Source organism: Phaenicophaeus curvirostris, chromosome 8, assembly GCF_032191515.1.
Source record: "Phaenicophaeus curvirostris isolate KB17595 chromosome 8, BPBGC_Pcur_1.0, whole genome shotgun sequence".
Lineage (NCBI taxonomy): Eukaryota > Metazoa > Chordata > Aves > Cuculiformes > Cuculidae > Phaenicophaeus > Phaenicophaeus curvirostris.
This window is the reverse complement of record NC_091399.1, coordinates 37318667-37334517: the sequence shown is the minus strand read 5'-3', so window position 1 is coordinate 37334517 and position 15851 is coordinate 37318667. Positions and strand designations below refer to the sequence as shown.

The following is a 15851-nucleotide window of genomic DNA, read 5'->3' as shown; positions in this document are numbered from 1 at the left end:
AACCAATGCATGTTTGGTTCAAGTACATTTTGTTAGAGATAGGGAAGAAAAGGGAAAGGTGGGGTGGAGAATACAAATGGAGAAGTCTTTCAGCCTCTAATGAGTGATGAACGACGTTTACCAAACCAACAGTACTGTCATGATTAGTTTAGACATGTTTTGTTACGTTTAGTTCACTGTCACGCTTAATTAGTGACTACCCCAGGAGAAGCAAGTGGGATGGTGTCCCCTGGAGAGCACAGAGCTGTTGCTGATGGACAGTGATGTGGGAGCAATGCTGGAGCACGGAAATCTCTCTGAAGATGCAGAACAGAGGTCCACATCCTTCTTCTTTTTCAGAGGTCCAGACTCCTTCCTTATCTGGTTTATTCCCATGACAGTGGGAGAAGAACAGCCTGTCCACCTTTGGAAAGGAACATACAGGCATGCCTTTCAAGCATGCCAGCTCTTTTGCCGATGCTCCATGTTCTGCCATCAGGACTGAGACTAGGAAGACGTCTTACCAATACACACTCTTCCCCCACCTGCTTCTTAAGTATACCTGTATATACCTGTAGGGTCTTGTTGATTTTGCAGCCCTGGTATCAGACAGTACTTTAAATAGAGGCACTGTCATGTGTACAATTAAAAAAAAGATGGTATTGATGTTTTCCTGATTTGCTTTAAGTGATAAGAATAAGCTGTAACTGTGGGTAGGAATAGTTTTGCAAACCAGCCCCAGAATACTGAGATGGTTTGTGGCATTAGATAAGGCTTAGCAAAAAGAATAGGCTCTTGGAAGGTGCTGCCCCTGCTGCTTGAAGACAGTGAAGTCACAGGGTACACTTCTTGTGAATAAGGTTCCTCTGAGAGAAATATGACCCTTGAAATGATGCTACCTTGAGTACCGTCCTTTTTCTCTGTTGCCCACCCAAGGCTGTGTACTTTCCCTAGACCAAAGAGGACTAAAACAAAGGAAAAAAAACCCTAGTAATTTGGAAAGGGAAGAAACAGTAGAGACTAGGGAAGAATTAGAATTAGCAATGTGTGGTTAAAAATGTGAAGAGTGAAGTGACTTCAGAAGCCATGAAGGAGGTAGAGCAAAGAGAATAATGCTCCTTTGGTGTTGCAGCTAAGGCTTGCAATGAGTATGGCACTAAACTAATGGTTGATGGTCTGAAAATACGAAAAAACAATGACTAACCAAGGCTTTCCCCTGTTTTTTATTTGCATCTCATCCATTGCACCCAGAGGTTCAAAAGAAATCAGTAGACTTTCTGTAGACTCCTAGATGCTCATTATGACTGTCTTTGCTTGAGACTAGGTCTGAATCTCAGTTATAGTATTTGGATTATTTGGATTCTGAGTGGCATTTTATCAGCCTGACCGTATATTGTGTGCCTCAAACTGTACAAAGCTATTCCTGACGATTTTTATGTTTTATCTCTCAGCCTGAGGCAAGTTGCTCTTGGAGAGCTTGAAGACAATCCATTTCAGTTGTGTAGAGGATCAGACAGTCACATAAATGCAGGTGTGTTGGCTTTTGAGGTTTGTTTTTGTTTGTTTTTCGGTGGGAGGATCAATTTCATAAACTACAGATTTGGTGGTTTGGACTTTTGTTATTAATTGACCTAAAGCTTAGTAAAACACGGAACACAAACCCTGTAGTACCCAGTGCCTTTCCACTCCTTCTATTTAAGCATTGAGTATAAAATAAATTTTCTTTTGAGTCAAAACTGCCTTGTAGGCAATCTTGGCAGTCTAAAAGCTATTGCATTAAGCCTACTTAGTGCTACACTTTTCTTCTGGAGAGACAGCAAAGTAGTAATAAAAAATAACTCTCCAATAAAGCTCATTTCACCATGACACATTAAGTACTGGGAGCTTAAAAAAACAAAGAGTGAGAGGGGAGCAAGCTATCAGAAATATTTAGCTATTAAGGAGATTGTAAAAATAGAAGCTAATGTTTGGGTTTTTTTAAAGGAAATATAAATTATACTGTTTATATTACCCAGCTTCAAGTGTTGTTTTTCAGCCAGTTAGATGCTTAAGGATGTGAAAGTTATTTTTTTACACTAAGAGAAGAGATGTTCTGGAATAGTTGTGGAACGACCAGAACAGAAGGACATTATTTAGAACAAAGCTACAAGGAGCAGAATAATCATGGACATTTCTTTTTTCACTTTTTCCTTAATTCTTCAAAAGTACTGATTTTGAATAATCAGGTCACCAATGTGAAGACTTTGAGAAATGCTCTGTCTAGTCCGTCATGGTATGTAGTAGCCTCTTTACACAACAGATTTGTGTTCTGACAGATATTCAAACTCCTCTTCATATTTTCCTTAACTGTTTTTCCTCCATTTTCAGTATCTAAGCGTAAAAGAAGATTGCAAAGCCATGGCTTTCTGTGCTAAAATGAGGAGCACAAAGAAGAGCGAAGTAAACCTGGAAGCTCAGCATCATGGTTTAGAAATACTTTTATACGTGCAAGATAAAAGTCCCATTTGTTACACCACTGGCGAGTTTACCTCGGAGGAGCTGTGCATTGAAGCTGCCCAGAGGTGTTGTGAGTATATGCATTCTATCCAAGTTCTCAGTGTCAAGGCCTGACAGTATTGAAAATGATGTGTCCTTCTCTACATGTAAGTCAATGCTTGTGGAAGAAATATGCATGTTTTGTAGTGGCAGGTGGAACCTTTTGCCAAGAGTCTGTTTCATCATTTCTTAAACTACTTGAAGTGGAAGAAATGGTGGGAGAGATTGTCTTGAGATTCACATAAAGTGTTGGTCTCCCACCCTGGTTTCCTGGCAGCTCCAGGTACCAGTTCTCTAATTTGAGTGGGATAATTTGGTTTCTTTTGAGAGCAGAAGAGACACCATATACAAATAAGTTAACACAAAGCAGGCGTTTTCTCCTGTGCCTCTAGGTAAGCCTGTCAGGATTTGTCCTGTGCTATAAAACATTATTGGGAGGGCTAATGAAAAAAACAAAACCTATTTGCTACTTTGCTAGGTTTAGTATTCTGCTGCTGGACACTTCTTTGCAGAGAGTTTTGATGTCTGCGATACTGATAGTTCACCAGTTAAAGTAACCCAAACTGTGCACGCTTGCACTCATGCATAAATGTATAATGAAGATTTCTTGCTTTGCCACTGTGATCCCTGACGCAGCAAAATGCTTTAACGCCTGTGTAATTCTACTGGATTAGTGGATTTAACATGTGTTTGAGGCTCATGAGCTGGTTTACTTCCATATTTACAATTCTAAAGTTCTTTGCCACCCTGATCGCAATTTTGTGTTCTCCTGGCTTCATGGAACACTAAGTGTTATTCAGCTGACATGGGAGTGATGAATTTGGCTACCTAAACAGGCAAACTGGGATTTAGTTTTCCTGCAGCTTTAAAATGTTTATTTTTCCCATGTCATCTTCATTGAGTACCCTTCAGTTCATTTGCTTCATTGGTCATCTCCATTGGAAAGACAGGAATGATGGGAATCTCACCAAATAAGTACTCCTATTGGTTTTGAATAGTTTTAATGAAAATGAGGAGTACTGAAACCCTGCTTCTTTATGTCAGCATCTAAGAGCCATGAACCCACACACTGTGTGACTGCTCCCAGTAATTTCTGTTGGAAGTTAAAAACCTTTGAAGAAATGACTTAAAGCGAGCTTTCCTTAAGGAAACTTTTTTCCACCTTGTCTCACTTTTCCCTAAGTCCACAGCATGTGGTAGTGAAGTGCAAAAGCCTTACTCATTTCAGCAAGCCTGTGATGCTCGTCTCTGCTGTAAATCATAGTTTGGGTAGATAAACCACTGATGGCACCTCTGTACTGCTTGTTGACCTGCAGAAAACAGTGGCTGCCCAGCCCCACCTCTGAGAACTCTGCAATTAGACTGTTCAGTTTTTGTTTGCTTGGCTTCCCTCTTCCCTTCTGCTCTCTTTCCACGGGACCCAATAGAGATGGTTTCACTGAGTTCTGCTGGACCCTGCTCTCTGCAGTTGGCCCAAGTTCAAAAAGACACTTGAGCACATGCCACAGTGCTTCTTGCAACAGAGCTGCTGTCTGACCAGGGCTTTTGCAAAGAGGTACTGCCTCCTATTGAGCAGAAAACTGAGGCAAGGAATTCAGATGACATGGCCTTCTAAACATACCATAGCCTGTTTTTCTCTGGGATGATGCAAATGCAAAGGTTAAAGCAGGTCAGCCTAGACATACAAGTCAAAGTCTGTTCTTTGTTGGAAAACCCTCTGTTGAATTAGCAAAGAATGGAAAAATGACACGTTATGCTTTCTGCCTGTTTGCTAATGAGAAGATTTTCCTCGTCTCACTAAAACCTTCTCTTTCAACTATGGGAGTAAAATTTATAAATAAAATAAAACAGACAACAAAGCTGTGATATTGCTGAGTGGTTTTGTTAAAACACCGATTTCTGTGATCTGGGAAATGCAAAGGTTTTTAAGTCATTTCCTTTGAAGTTCAGACCTTTGGCAAAATCAGGGTTTCCAAAGAGGTTTAATGTTAGAAGTAGCTAAAATGATACTGTGTTTAATACACCATAAAACCAGTGGAGTGAACCAACACACAATTTGCAGTTCCACTTTAACCCTAACTTTCTTAATGTTTGTTTTAAACTAATCCTAGTATCAGTTTCTTTTCCTGGTCAGTTTTGCAAGATCAGATATTTGCTTTATACGTTTGTATTTTTGAGTTGTGTATATGTGTTATAGCCTTGTGATTAATGCATTTATTTTCTTTTCTCTGCCAGCTATATCCCCTCTGTGCCATAATCTCTTTGCACTGTATGATGAAAAGAAAAGGCTCTGGTGTGCACCAAACCAGGTCTTTAAGGTAGATGAAAAATCATCACACCGGCTCCATTATCGAATGAGGTAAGTGCAAAACATCTAAAAAATTCATAGAATCATAAAATAGTTAGGGTTGGAAAGGACCTCAAAGATCATCTAGTTCCAACCCCCCTGCCATGGGCAGGGACATCCCACTAGATCAGGTTACCCAAGGCCCCATCCAACCTGGCCTTGAACACCTCCAGGGATAGAGCATCCACAACTTCCCTTGGCAACCTGTTCCAGTGTCTCACCACTCTCATGGTGAAGAAATTCTTCCTAAAGTCTAGTCTAAATCTGCCCTTCTCCAGTTTATACCCGTTCCCCCTTGTCCTATCACCACAAGGTTTTATGAATAGTCCCTCCCCAGCTTTCTTGTAGGCTCCTTTCAGGTACTGGAAGGTTGCTATAAGATCTCGGAGTCTTCTCTTCTCCAGGCTGAACAAGCCCAACTCTCTCAGCCTGTCCTCATAGGGAAGGTGCTCCAGCCCTCTGGTCATCTTTGTAGCCCTCCTCTGGACCCATTCCAACAGCTCCATATCCGTCTTACGTTGAGGATTCCAGAACTGGACACAGTACTCCAGATGAGGTGTCACGAGAGAGGAATAAAGGGGCAGAATCACTTCCCTTGACCTGCTGGCCACACTTCTTTTGATGCAGCCCAGGGCACGGTTGGCCTTCTGGGCTGCGAGTGCACATTGCCAGCTCATGTCGAGCTTCTCATCGACCAGCACCCCCGAGTCCTTCTCTGCAGGGCGTCTCTCAATCACATCATCCCCCATTGGGTACTGAAGATGGGGATTACTCCTTAGCCATATGTAGATGTTCCAACCCTTACTACTTAACTCACTGAAGAAGCGGGAAAGCAAAGCCAAAAGAAGCAGCTTCTGTTTCACAGCAGAGAAAAGAGATTAACAGGAAAAGCTTAAGGTGTCTTCTGATGTTTTTATATATAACCTTGAAAACAGCCCCAGACGTTGCAAAACCACAGGAACCTGTATCCAGAAAGCTGTAGGTGACTGAACTAGAAAACACTGAAGTTAAAAAATGGCTCAAAAATGTTATTTTATTATGTTTTATTATTGAGTATTTTGCATGTTTTCAACTTCCACTGAAGTGTTCAAGTCAATGTGAATTTTACTCTTAACTTGAAAGGACAAATCAACATACTGTTGCTTTTGAAATTCTCCTCTAGGACTGTGAGGGAATCTGTGTCACCTTGCTGTGGGTGGCATACACTAGAGTGGGGAAAGTATCATAAACTAGAAACCACTGTTACCAGGATGTTTATCTGACACATACCATCAGGTTGAACTTAAGGTGACATTCTTAAAATATAGCACATAGCCTGTTGAGATTTCTGGGACTGAGTGGGTACACCAGCCCTCACCCTCTGGAAAATGAAAGCAGTAATGCTGACAACTGTTGAGCACTCTCACAAACTCTAGCTAAATCCTTTTGGGATTTGATAAAAATCCAATTCTGCATGTTGCATTGTCCTTTTTTTTTTTAAATTTTTATTCTGACTTTTCTTCTTGCATCAATATGAGCTTTAAGTGTACAATGTAGGAGAAAAGTGTATGGAATAAGCTTGGCTTACAGGAGTAGTCTAGAAACTTTCCCCATCTTCCTAAATCAAGTCCACAGATCATTTTTATTGATTCTTCGAGGTACAACTCTTAGAAAATAAGCTTCTGTGTGATATTCCCTCTTTACCTTAAAATGTAATACTAGCATACATGGTCAGTCTGGGCTGTAGAGGAAATGTTTCAAGTGATAATATAACTGCATACATTTTAACCTCTCTTGCCTGAAATAAAACAGAAGTTAGACACCACAGTTGTCATGCTAATGAGAGAACTGGCGTTCATCCTCAGCTTGTACATCCAAACCATTTTCTAGACTTGTTACAGAGTAGCAACCATTTTGCTTATGTAGATACAAACAGAGAGCTTTGAAAATGTGATCTTTGAACTGTAAGGTGTTTTGGTTCTGGTTACATTTGTGCCAAATTGGAATTGTTGTTGGATGAACTGTTGTGAGAAAAAAGAATACTGATAGTCAACAATAAGATCTTTGCTTTTCAAGTAATTGCAATACTGATACCTGGTTTAGGAAGAGGGCACTATAGTCTTTCATTTTTAATTTAACGCAGTTTATTAGTGGCATTAATGACTTAACCTTAGCTATTCTCAGCTTTAAACATCTGTGATTATGTTTGGCAGATAAATGTACAATGAAGGAATTGAATGACTCTCTAAGAGAAGCTCTAACGACCTTAAGGGCCTCTTACAGAGCATTAAGTACCCCTTCTTGCTTTAAGATATCAGTCAGATTAACCATATACTGGATAACAAAATTTCTTGGTATAATGTGTCTCTGGGATGTTTTCCCCTGATACTGAAATTCTTGGACATGGTGTTCCTTTCTCAGTAAAGGTGGTATTTTAAAAATGTAGTTGTGGGAATTTAATCCTCTGAGCCGAAGTGTGATGCTAGTTTTAACTCAATTCTTAAAAAATAGCTTCTGCTGGTTTTGGTGTTTACATGTTTCTGCTTTGAGTGAGTGATGAGCGCTCTATCCACATACTCTTCCATTCCTATTACATATTACTTACATGATGGGTAACGCCACCTTGTTTAAAATTGCTGTAATGTCTGCTCCCTGTTACCAGTCTGTTCGCATCTCTGCCATTTTAGGAATATGGGCAGAATTATTCTATGGTGAACGGTTTTCTGGAAATTTTTCTGTTCTACCATTTTATAGAATGAAGCTGTAGAAAATGGTCTGCATTCTGTATTTAAAAAATTCCAGTGTTTTACTTTTTTAAGCTTTGGAGTTAGGATTTGAAGAGTTTGTCAGGAAGGTCTCTTGTTGGATGTGCTTTATGCATGAAAATTGGCAAACTTGGTGCCAATAGTAATGTATTTAAAATAATTTCGTATGCATTTAAGAAGAGATTTGTATGAGTTTAGGTGCTAATTGAAAGATTCCTGTTTCCCTGGAAATACTGTAGCGTATTGACGCAGTGGTATTTTCCTTTTTTTCATTTCTGATCTATTGTGTGTCTTGGCTTGGGCATCTGAACTGAGAGCAGGGCTGAGCATTACAGGATTGTGAAACTGTTCTCTCAATGAGCATTGTTTATTCTGAGCTCTGCAAGAGGCAGAATGCTTCTTGAAAAAGGAAAATGATCTGGCCTTATTTAACAGTGCAGTGTCTTAGACTGTATATATCACTTAGAGACTAAGTAATTTTATGTGGACATAGTTATTTCTGAAATTTTGTTACGTTGATATGTTTGATTTAGAAGAGTCCTGTTCCAATTATAGTTTAAAATGAATATTTGTGACTAAGTAGTTTCAAATGCTTTCAGATGGTTGATTTTTCTGCCGTTGCTGAATGCTTTAGATTTGGTTTCTGACTGTGTTGACTTCCTGTCCTCCTCCTCTCCGCATCAGATCTGTGCCGGCTGGTGTACTTCTGGTCATATTTTAAAAGGACTTGCTGTTCCCTCGAAACTTTGTAACTAGCCCTATATTTCTTTCACATGCCTCAGGTTTAAAACAAAAACACAACAAACCATCAGTCTGCAACATAAGAAACCACAGTGTTTTGTAATATCCTGTAGTAATTAGTGCACCAGCTGATGGAGGAGGAGTTTAACTGTTCCATTGCTGGGTTGTTTTTTAAGCCAGAGGTAACAGTGTTTCTTGGGAAACTTAGGCCAGAAGGGCTCTTAGAGCTGCTCTAGGTGAAAGAGAACAGCAGGTCCCCCCCTAGCATTTCCACTGCTCCTTGGCCAGGTTGAAGGGGCGAAGTGCAAAACTGCTCCTTCCCGGGGCTGACCACTCAGGCCGACTCCCCAGATCCCTCCCTCTGGCTCTCAGCTGTGCCACAGGTGCCTGCCCTGGGTGGTTAAAGCACTCTCTGAAGGAGGGCTGAGGATCATGCTCCTGAAATTTGGGAGCATGCAGTCCCATTTCCAGCTTGTCTGCAGAACATCTGAATTGGAAAGCTCATACTCCCATTTCTATTTGTGGAGGTGGAATAGTAATAACCTGCCTCTCCCTTACCACAAGCCCATCAGTCTCTTCAAGACTCTCCTGATTTACTTATATGATTTCTCAAACAATGGGGCTATAGGTTTTTTTGTAACTTTTTGTTTTAACCATTGCAGTTTAATAGGGAAAGAAGCAAATTCTCCACTTGGTTACAAATACACAATACTGTGCCCTTCATTATTTTGAGGAAATACTGAAGGATTTGGAGTTACTAATTATCACTGATTTTATAAAGGAGCATAGGGAAACAAAGTGATTTCCTGGAAGCAAAAGGATTTGTGTGGTTCTGCTTTTTATGCTTCAACCAAAGGGATTTCTGCAGTATCTTACAGTACTTGCTTGGAGTTTTTGACACAGCTGTGTGTTGGTGTTCCTCCTCATGCTATAGATACTTGCTTTTGGGGGACTTCAAAAGACTTGCAAAAAGAAAGGAGGGAGAGAAGCAGAGTACAGAAAGTCACATCTCAGTAATTCTTCATTTGAATGGCCAACAAGCACATTTGTGCATGGATTATTCTGCACCATCATGTTTGGAAGCACTGATTTCACACCTCTGTATTAATGCAGTTATATATATATATATATATACACACACACACACACACACACACACGCACTCATACATACACACAGTGCAGTATTTCTGGTTTGCGCTTGCTAGTGCTGAACGCTCCTCGGGAATTAAAATGTCATATTCTTATAGAAATCATTCCTAATTTGCAGTTGTGTAAATCTGCTCTGCTGTAATCTTTGTGTTGTACACATTCATGTGCCGGGCATGAACCTTTGCAAAAGATTTGCATTGATTTAAAGTAGATTTATCTAAACTGTATTGGATTTTAAAAGTTACTAGAACCCAGATAAACATGAATTTCTGGAATAATTTAAACAGGGATTTCTCAAGAGGTGCTAATAGAAGCTTCAACTCCAAAATTTTATTTATTTTCAGCGGATGCCAGCTCTTTTAGGAAGTTTTCAATTAAATAGCCTGGTGTACAGATGCAAGTAAGAACACACAAGATTGACTGTGTCCCTTTAAAACCAGATGGTTTGAATTAGTGCCTTTTTCATCAGCTCCATGCAAAACCATAGGGAAGCAGAAATTCCAGCACTGCTTCCTGCTCCAGCTGTGGGGGAGGTTCTCACGGCAGCTTGGCCCTGCACATTGCTTCGGTGGCTGTAGAGGGAAAGTTCTGAAGCCTTGACCTTTAGACGAGACATTTTATCTGAATGCAGCTGCCAGCCATTGCACAGCAGAAGCATTACACTCTCTTACACTGCTCAAGCAATGTCAGAGGTGATGGTAGTTGTCACCTGATTGGTGGCTTCTTGTTCAGTGGACTGTGCAGGGATGCAACAGGCAGTGTCATGGTATCGGGCGTTAAAAGTGAGATATAGTGTTGATGGGAAACACTGCAAACCTTTGGCAATGATCACTGATGGAGTTGGCACTTTTGAGAGATGTGAGTCAGGTGAAGAGTAAAATCTGGACCTTGAACTTTAGGAAAGCAAACGGGCTTTTCAAGGAGTTTGTAGGACCCCCTGGGAGACTGCCCTCAGCTACAAGGGAGCAGAACAGAGCTGGAAGATATTTAAAGCATCTTGGCCTGTGTCAGAAATTATGTGACCAGCAGGACCAGGGAAGTGATTGTGCCCCTGTACTCGGCATTGGTGAGGCCGCACCTCAAATCCTGTGTTCAGTTTTGGACCCATCACTACAATAAAGACATTGAGGGGCTAGGGAGCATCCAGAGAAGGACAGCAAATCTGGTGAACAAGCTGGAGACCAAGTCTTATGAGAGGCAGCTGAGGGAACTGGGGTTGTTTAGCCTGGAGAAAAGGAGGCTGAGGGGAGACCTTATCACTGTCTACAACTACCTGGAAGGAGGTTGTAGCGATGTGGGTGTTCTCCCAGGTGACAGGCAATAGGATGAGAGGGAATGGCCTCGAGCTGTGCCAGGGAGGGTTCAGATAAGACATCGGGAAAAATTTCTTCACCAAAAGGGTTATCAGGCACTGGAACAGGCTGCCTAAGGAGTTGGTTGAGTCACCGTCTCTGGAGGTATTTAAAAGACGGGTAGATGAGGTGCTCAGGGGTATAGGTTTATTAGTGGACAGGTACAGTTGGAGTCTATAATCTCAAGGTCTTTTCCAAACAAACAATCCTATGATTCTAAGGATTTTTTTCCATAGAGCCCAAGAGCTCGCCATCACATGGTGTGAGAAATCAGGAAAGGGAAGCAAGAAACCTGGATGGATGAGTTGAGACCTACTGGTCAAACTAAAGGGAAAGAAGGAAATGCCCAGGCAGTAGAAGCAAGGTCCCTTCCAACCCAACCCATTCTGTGATTTTATGACTAGTACACCGTTTTTTCCCTGGTTCCTCAGGCCAGGCATGTCGTTTCAGCAGTGGAGCATTTTAAGTTGCAGCCTCAGAGCAGAAGACTGATTTTGGACTAACAGCTGTTTTCTTTTAAAGTTTTAAATTATGTATGTAATGTAAATAGAAGATTTCCCCAACCATTTTTAACATTTATTCCTCTTTTCTTGCAAGATACTACTTTACAAACTGGCATGGGACCAATGAAAATGAGCCCACAGTGTGGAGGCATTCACCGAGGAAGGCAAAGAGCCCTTATGAGAAGAAGGTGGCTCCAGAAGGAACTCCTATACTTGATGCAAGCTCATTAGAATATATCTTTGCACAGGTAAGAGGTTGCTTGCGATTGCGTCTGCCATTCTAGTCACACAGAAGCTGCTTTGTCCAGTTAAAGCTGCTTTAAAACTTAAAGTATGTGTAACCTTACCTGTTCGTATTTATAAGTGGTTTCTTCATACTTCTGTGTGGTGGAGAGAATTTGCCACATGAAGAGCAATCTACCCATATACAGAATATGTAAAGAAACTGTCTATCTCACAGTCCAAGACGGGCTGTATTTTTATAGTGTACTTTCTTTTAAAATTAAGTATTTTTGGATCTAAACACTATCACCTTTTTCTTTGCAAAACATTTGCACATAATGACTTTTGACACGTGTATTCTTATACATGAACAATTGAAATTGAGTCTTTGCTGTGCGGTGTTAAAAGATTGATAATGCCACCATCACACAGCCTGGTTACATGTGGTTTTTATTCCTTTCTGCTGTGACTCCCACTTGGTGGTGGTACATACAGCACTGGACATGACAAGTAAGCAGGGTCCCTGTTACAGAAAGCTTGTGCTCTTCTACAGAAGAAGTTTATATGCGCACAAATGATTTTGCAAACAAGAAGCTGGTTTTGCCAGAGAAATGAGAAATTTGAAGTTGATGGAGGCTTGTGAAATGAGGAAAGTAAATACATTGGAGAAAAACATCTTTACTGTTAAGTCTGAGTGTAATTACTGCCGAATTTTCAAACTTTGAGATATGATTGTGGCCTTTAGAAGAAGATAGCATGAAGCTTGCTCCAGTGAATCTGTGTAGTGTTGTTGTGAAATCAAAGTAGGAGAAAATACCAAGTTAGCTGCAGCTCTGTGTACATTTTAGTAGCATCACTTGCATTCTAAAGTAATAAAAGAAGCAAATATTTTTTTCTGTGTAATCAAACTAGCTTATGCTTTGTTTTGTATGAACATTCCTGTGTACATGAATGTAACCTGGCAAAATCACTCTTTGAAAACATGTTGCAAAACTGGGGTTTGTTTGGGGTTTTTTTCACCTTTTTTTGAGTGCCAGCAAAAAGTTAAGTTGCAGAACGAGTAGGGACCCTAATGGACATTGTCAGATAATTATTGCATTAAGCAGAATTAATTCTACTTTTGGGTAATAACATTAAAAAATAAAGGCCAAACAGGAAGACACTTAGGCTCATATGAGGCAACAAGAATGTCTTTGCTCTTTGGTAACCAAATATTTTTCAGACTGTACCAGGACAAGTTGGCTGCCACAGACTATTCAATCTTGGCTTTGAGATATGGCTTAGAGACGGAGTGCATCAGATTCGTAGAGGTGCCAGGCGATGAGGGGCAGAGATAAAGCAGAGACATAAAGTATTTATTGTGTACTAGAGAGAAAAATTATGATGGTGCTAGAAGGGGACAAGGGTGGTGCTTTCTTGAGCTAATGACAAAAAGAGTGAATTTTTGGTGGACTGATGTGTAAAAGAAGGGGACAGGGGTTTTGCAAGTGTCTGAACAGTGCAGATGTTCTACCTGAGTGTCTACTCAGGTTCTTGGTGAAAAGCCGCAACGCTGTGGCAATGTGCTGTGGCAATCCATGTGGTGATTCCACCTGTTCCACAAACCAGCCTAAAAGACTTACGTCAGGCACACATGTTGGTGTTTCTTCTCAAGTAGGCCGGGTTTGTGGGGTGACTAGTGCTTGCCCGTGTTTCTGTTCCACTAAGAAGACTGCATATATTGCACAGCTCTTCCCTTCTTCCCCTACCCCTTCCTATCCTGGATTTCAGTTTTGGGTGACTCTTGCTGGAGTCCTTGCAAAATCTTGCTTGCTCACAGATAAACTATGACAAATAACAAATCTGGTAGCTTGCTTTTTTTTGCTTCCTATTCAGGGTCAGTATGATTTAGTGAAAGGCCTGGCACCAATCCGTGATCCTAAAAATGATCAAGAGGTTCATGAAATTGAAAACGAATGTCTGGGGATGGCTGTCCTTGCAATCTCTCACTATGCCATCAAGACGAATGCGAAGCTTCCGGAGCTTTCCAAAGATATCAGGTAAGTTGGAATTACTTCTTTGTCACTGTTGTGTCTGCTGTGCTTCTTTTCCAGAAGGGATTTTAAGCATTTTACCTTCCACAGTCTGACTGTGCAGGAGTTACAAGCTCCAATACTACTATTGTTGAGTGGATCTTCCTAGTCATATCAATGGGGATATGCATTTTTCTTACCTGGAGACTATTTGCACCCAGCCTAACAGTGTGTTGAGTACCGATGGACTTGCTGTAAATTCAGGGTTCTGGGTTAGTAGGGTCAGAAGTGTCAGCAACGTTAGGTGACAACCTAATGAAAAAAATGTTAGAATAAATTATTATTGATTTGAATGGGCTGTATGCATCTGACTAAAAAGCTCTCAGATATCATTATTTGAATTCCTGTTGCCTGTTAATGCTGTAAACCACTGCTGCAGTACTGACTGCATAGTCATTTACTGCATCTGTAACTTTCAAAATAAGGCAATTGCAGAATTTAGAGAGTTAGAAGTTTAGGAGACAACAACATTAACACAAAATATTGGTTTTTTTTTCTTCTAGTTATAAACATTATATTCCTGAAACGCTGAACAAGACTATCAGACAGAGGAATTTCTTAACGAGAATTCGGATAAATAATGTCTTCAAGCATTTCCTCAAAGAGTTTAACAATAAAACCATTTGCGACAGTAGTGTGTCCCCACGTGATCTGAAAGTTAAATACTTATCAACGATGGAGACCTTGACTAAACATTATGGAGCAGAAATCTTTGAGACTTCGTTTTTGCTGATTTCATCTGAGAATGAAATAAATAGATTTAATTGTGGAGACAGCGAGATCCTCCCATTATATGAAGTCATTGTAACAGGAAACAATGGAATTCAGTGGAGGCTCAAGCCAAATGTAAGTATTCCTTGGTACGTGGGAATTACAGGATTGTGTTTGAGACGTAACAACTATTTAAAAATGATCACGATCTTCAGACAGTGCAGATCAGCTTTTTATGGAAAAGACTTCTTTCATAGAATTGTGCAGGTTAGAAGGGACCTCAGGAGGTCTCTAGTCCAGCACCCTATTCACAGTTAGCTTTGAGATCAGGACAGTTTGCTCAGGGCTTTATCCATTTTGGTCTTGAAAACTTCCAAGGATGGACACTGTACAACCTCTGTGAGCCACCTGTTTATCAGGAAAATTAAAGACTATATTTGCTAGACCAGACAGAAGTCTTGAAGGATTAATGTCTGTGGAGGCCCATATAGGTTGGTGCTGTGTCTTGATATCAAAGGCTGTTAATGCTTTTTCTGTGTATGGTGCCCCATGTGCTGTGTTTCTTTATACTTGTAGACTGTTCATGAACAAGTTAAAATATAGTGACATTAAAGGTAAGCTTTCTCATGTCAGTGATGTCTAATATACTGTTCCTTGTTTCAGTGCTGCTAGTTGACGTCAGTTTACTTAACCTGTTCTATACTTTGTGTACATAAATATTAAATATGCTCTAGGTCTGAAGGGGTTATGGCACATTCTGCAGTTTTTCTGCACTTAAAATACTTGAACAAATAGACTTCTTTTTGCTTGCCTCAATCCCCCATAGTGATGAGAACCCTACTGATAGCTATCTGCTGTAGCACAAAAAGTATTGTGCTTCACTTCATTTAGATGTAACCTAACTGTATTTCTTATGGGGGATTTCTGTTTTAAATGATGATATTAAGGGTGGGAGGAGGTGAGGAAGAACTGACATTTAAGCAAAAAAGCTTGCAAGAATTGTAGCCTGTTTCTTGTAAGTCTCACATTTTTGCTGATTTATAGATTCTAATTAATTAAATGTCTAAACCAAGGACTTTCATCTCAGTGAGAACCTTTCTGGGACTGGCAGGAAGCTTTGCTTAGCCTGAAAATGTGTCTTTTTTTAAATAGGTAATTACTAATAATGTTCAGTAATTTTTGACCTGTAAGTTGCTCATCCTCCTTGTAGTCTGCGTGCAGAATTTTGTCTGCTGTTGGCAGTTCAAGCATGCAGCACAAGAAGAATGTTGCGCTTGATTTTGGGCTGAGCTTTGAGAGAGTATTTCAAGTACGTATCTTAGCAATTTCAGTGGAACCCTTTCAGCCCTGTGCTCCTGCTAAAATTATACCTAGCGTACCAAGGGCAATGTGAGTTGCTTAGCTCATGACTGCTTGTTTTTATCCTTATGAAAACTGTCTCATGGAGAGTAGTTGATAGAAGTATAGCCTTGCAATACAGATCCACTGGATGTG

At 40.4% G+C, this 15851-nt stretch overlaps 1 protein-coding gene across 2 annotated transcripts in view; it reads left to right on the top strand.

The window, feature by feature from the left end:
• JAK1 (Janus kinase 1) overlaps positions 1-15851 on the top strand; it is a 65945-nt gene that overhangs the window by 31318 nt on the left and 18776 nt on the right. For both annotated transcript variants that reach the window (XM_069861859.1, XM_069861860.1), the window contains exons 2-7: positions 1431-1510; positions 2347-2545; positions 4750-4873; positions 11447-11600; positions 13450-13613; positions 14150-14492. In XM_069861859.1, the coding sequence (XP_069717960.1) occupies positions 1505-1510; positions 2347-2545; positions 4750-4873; positions 11447-11600; positions 13450-13613; positions 14150-14492 (990 nt within the window). In that variant the 5' untranslated portion in view covers positions 1431-1504. The remainder of the gene's footprint in view (positions 1-1430; positions 1511-2346; positions 2546-4749; positions 4874-11446; positions 11601-13449; positions 13614-14149; positions 14493-15851) is intronic.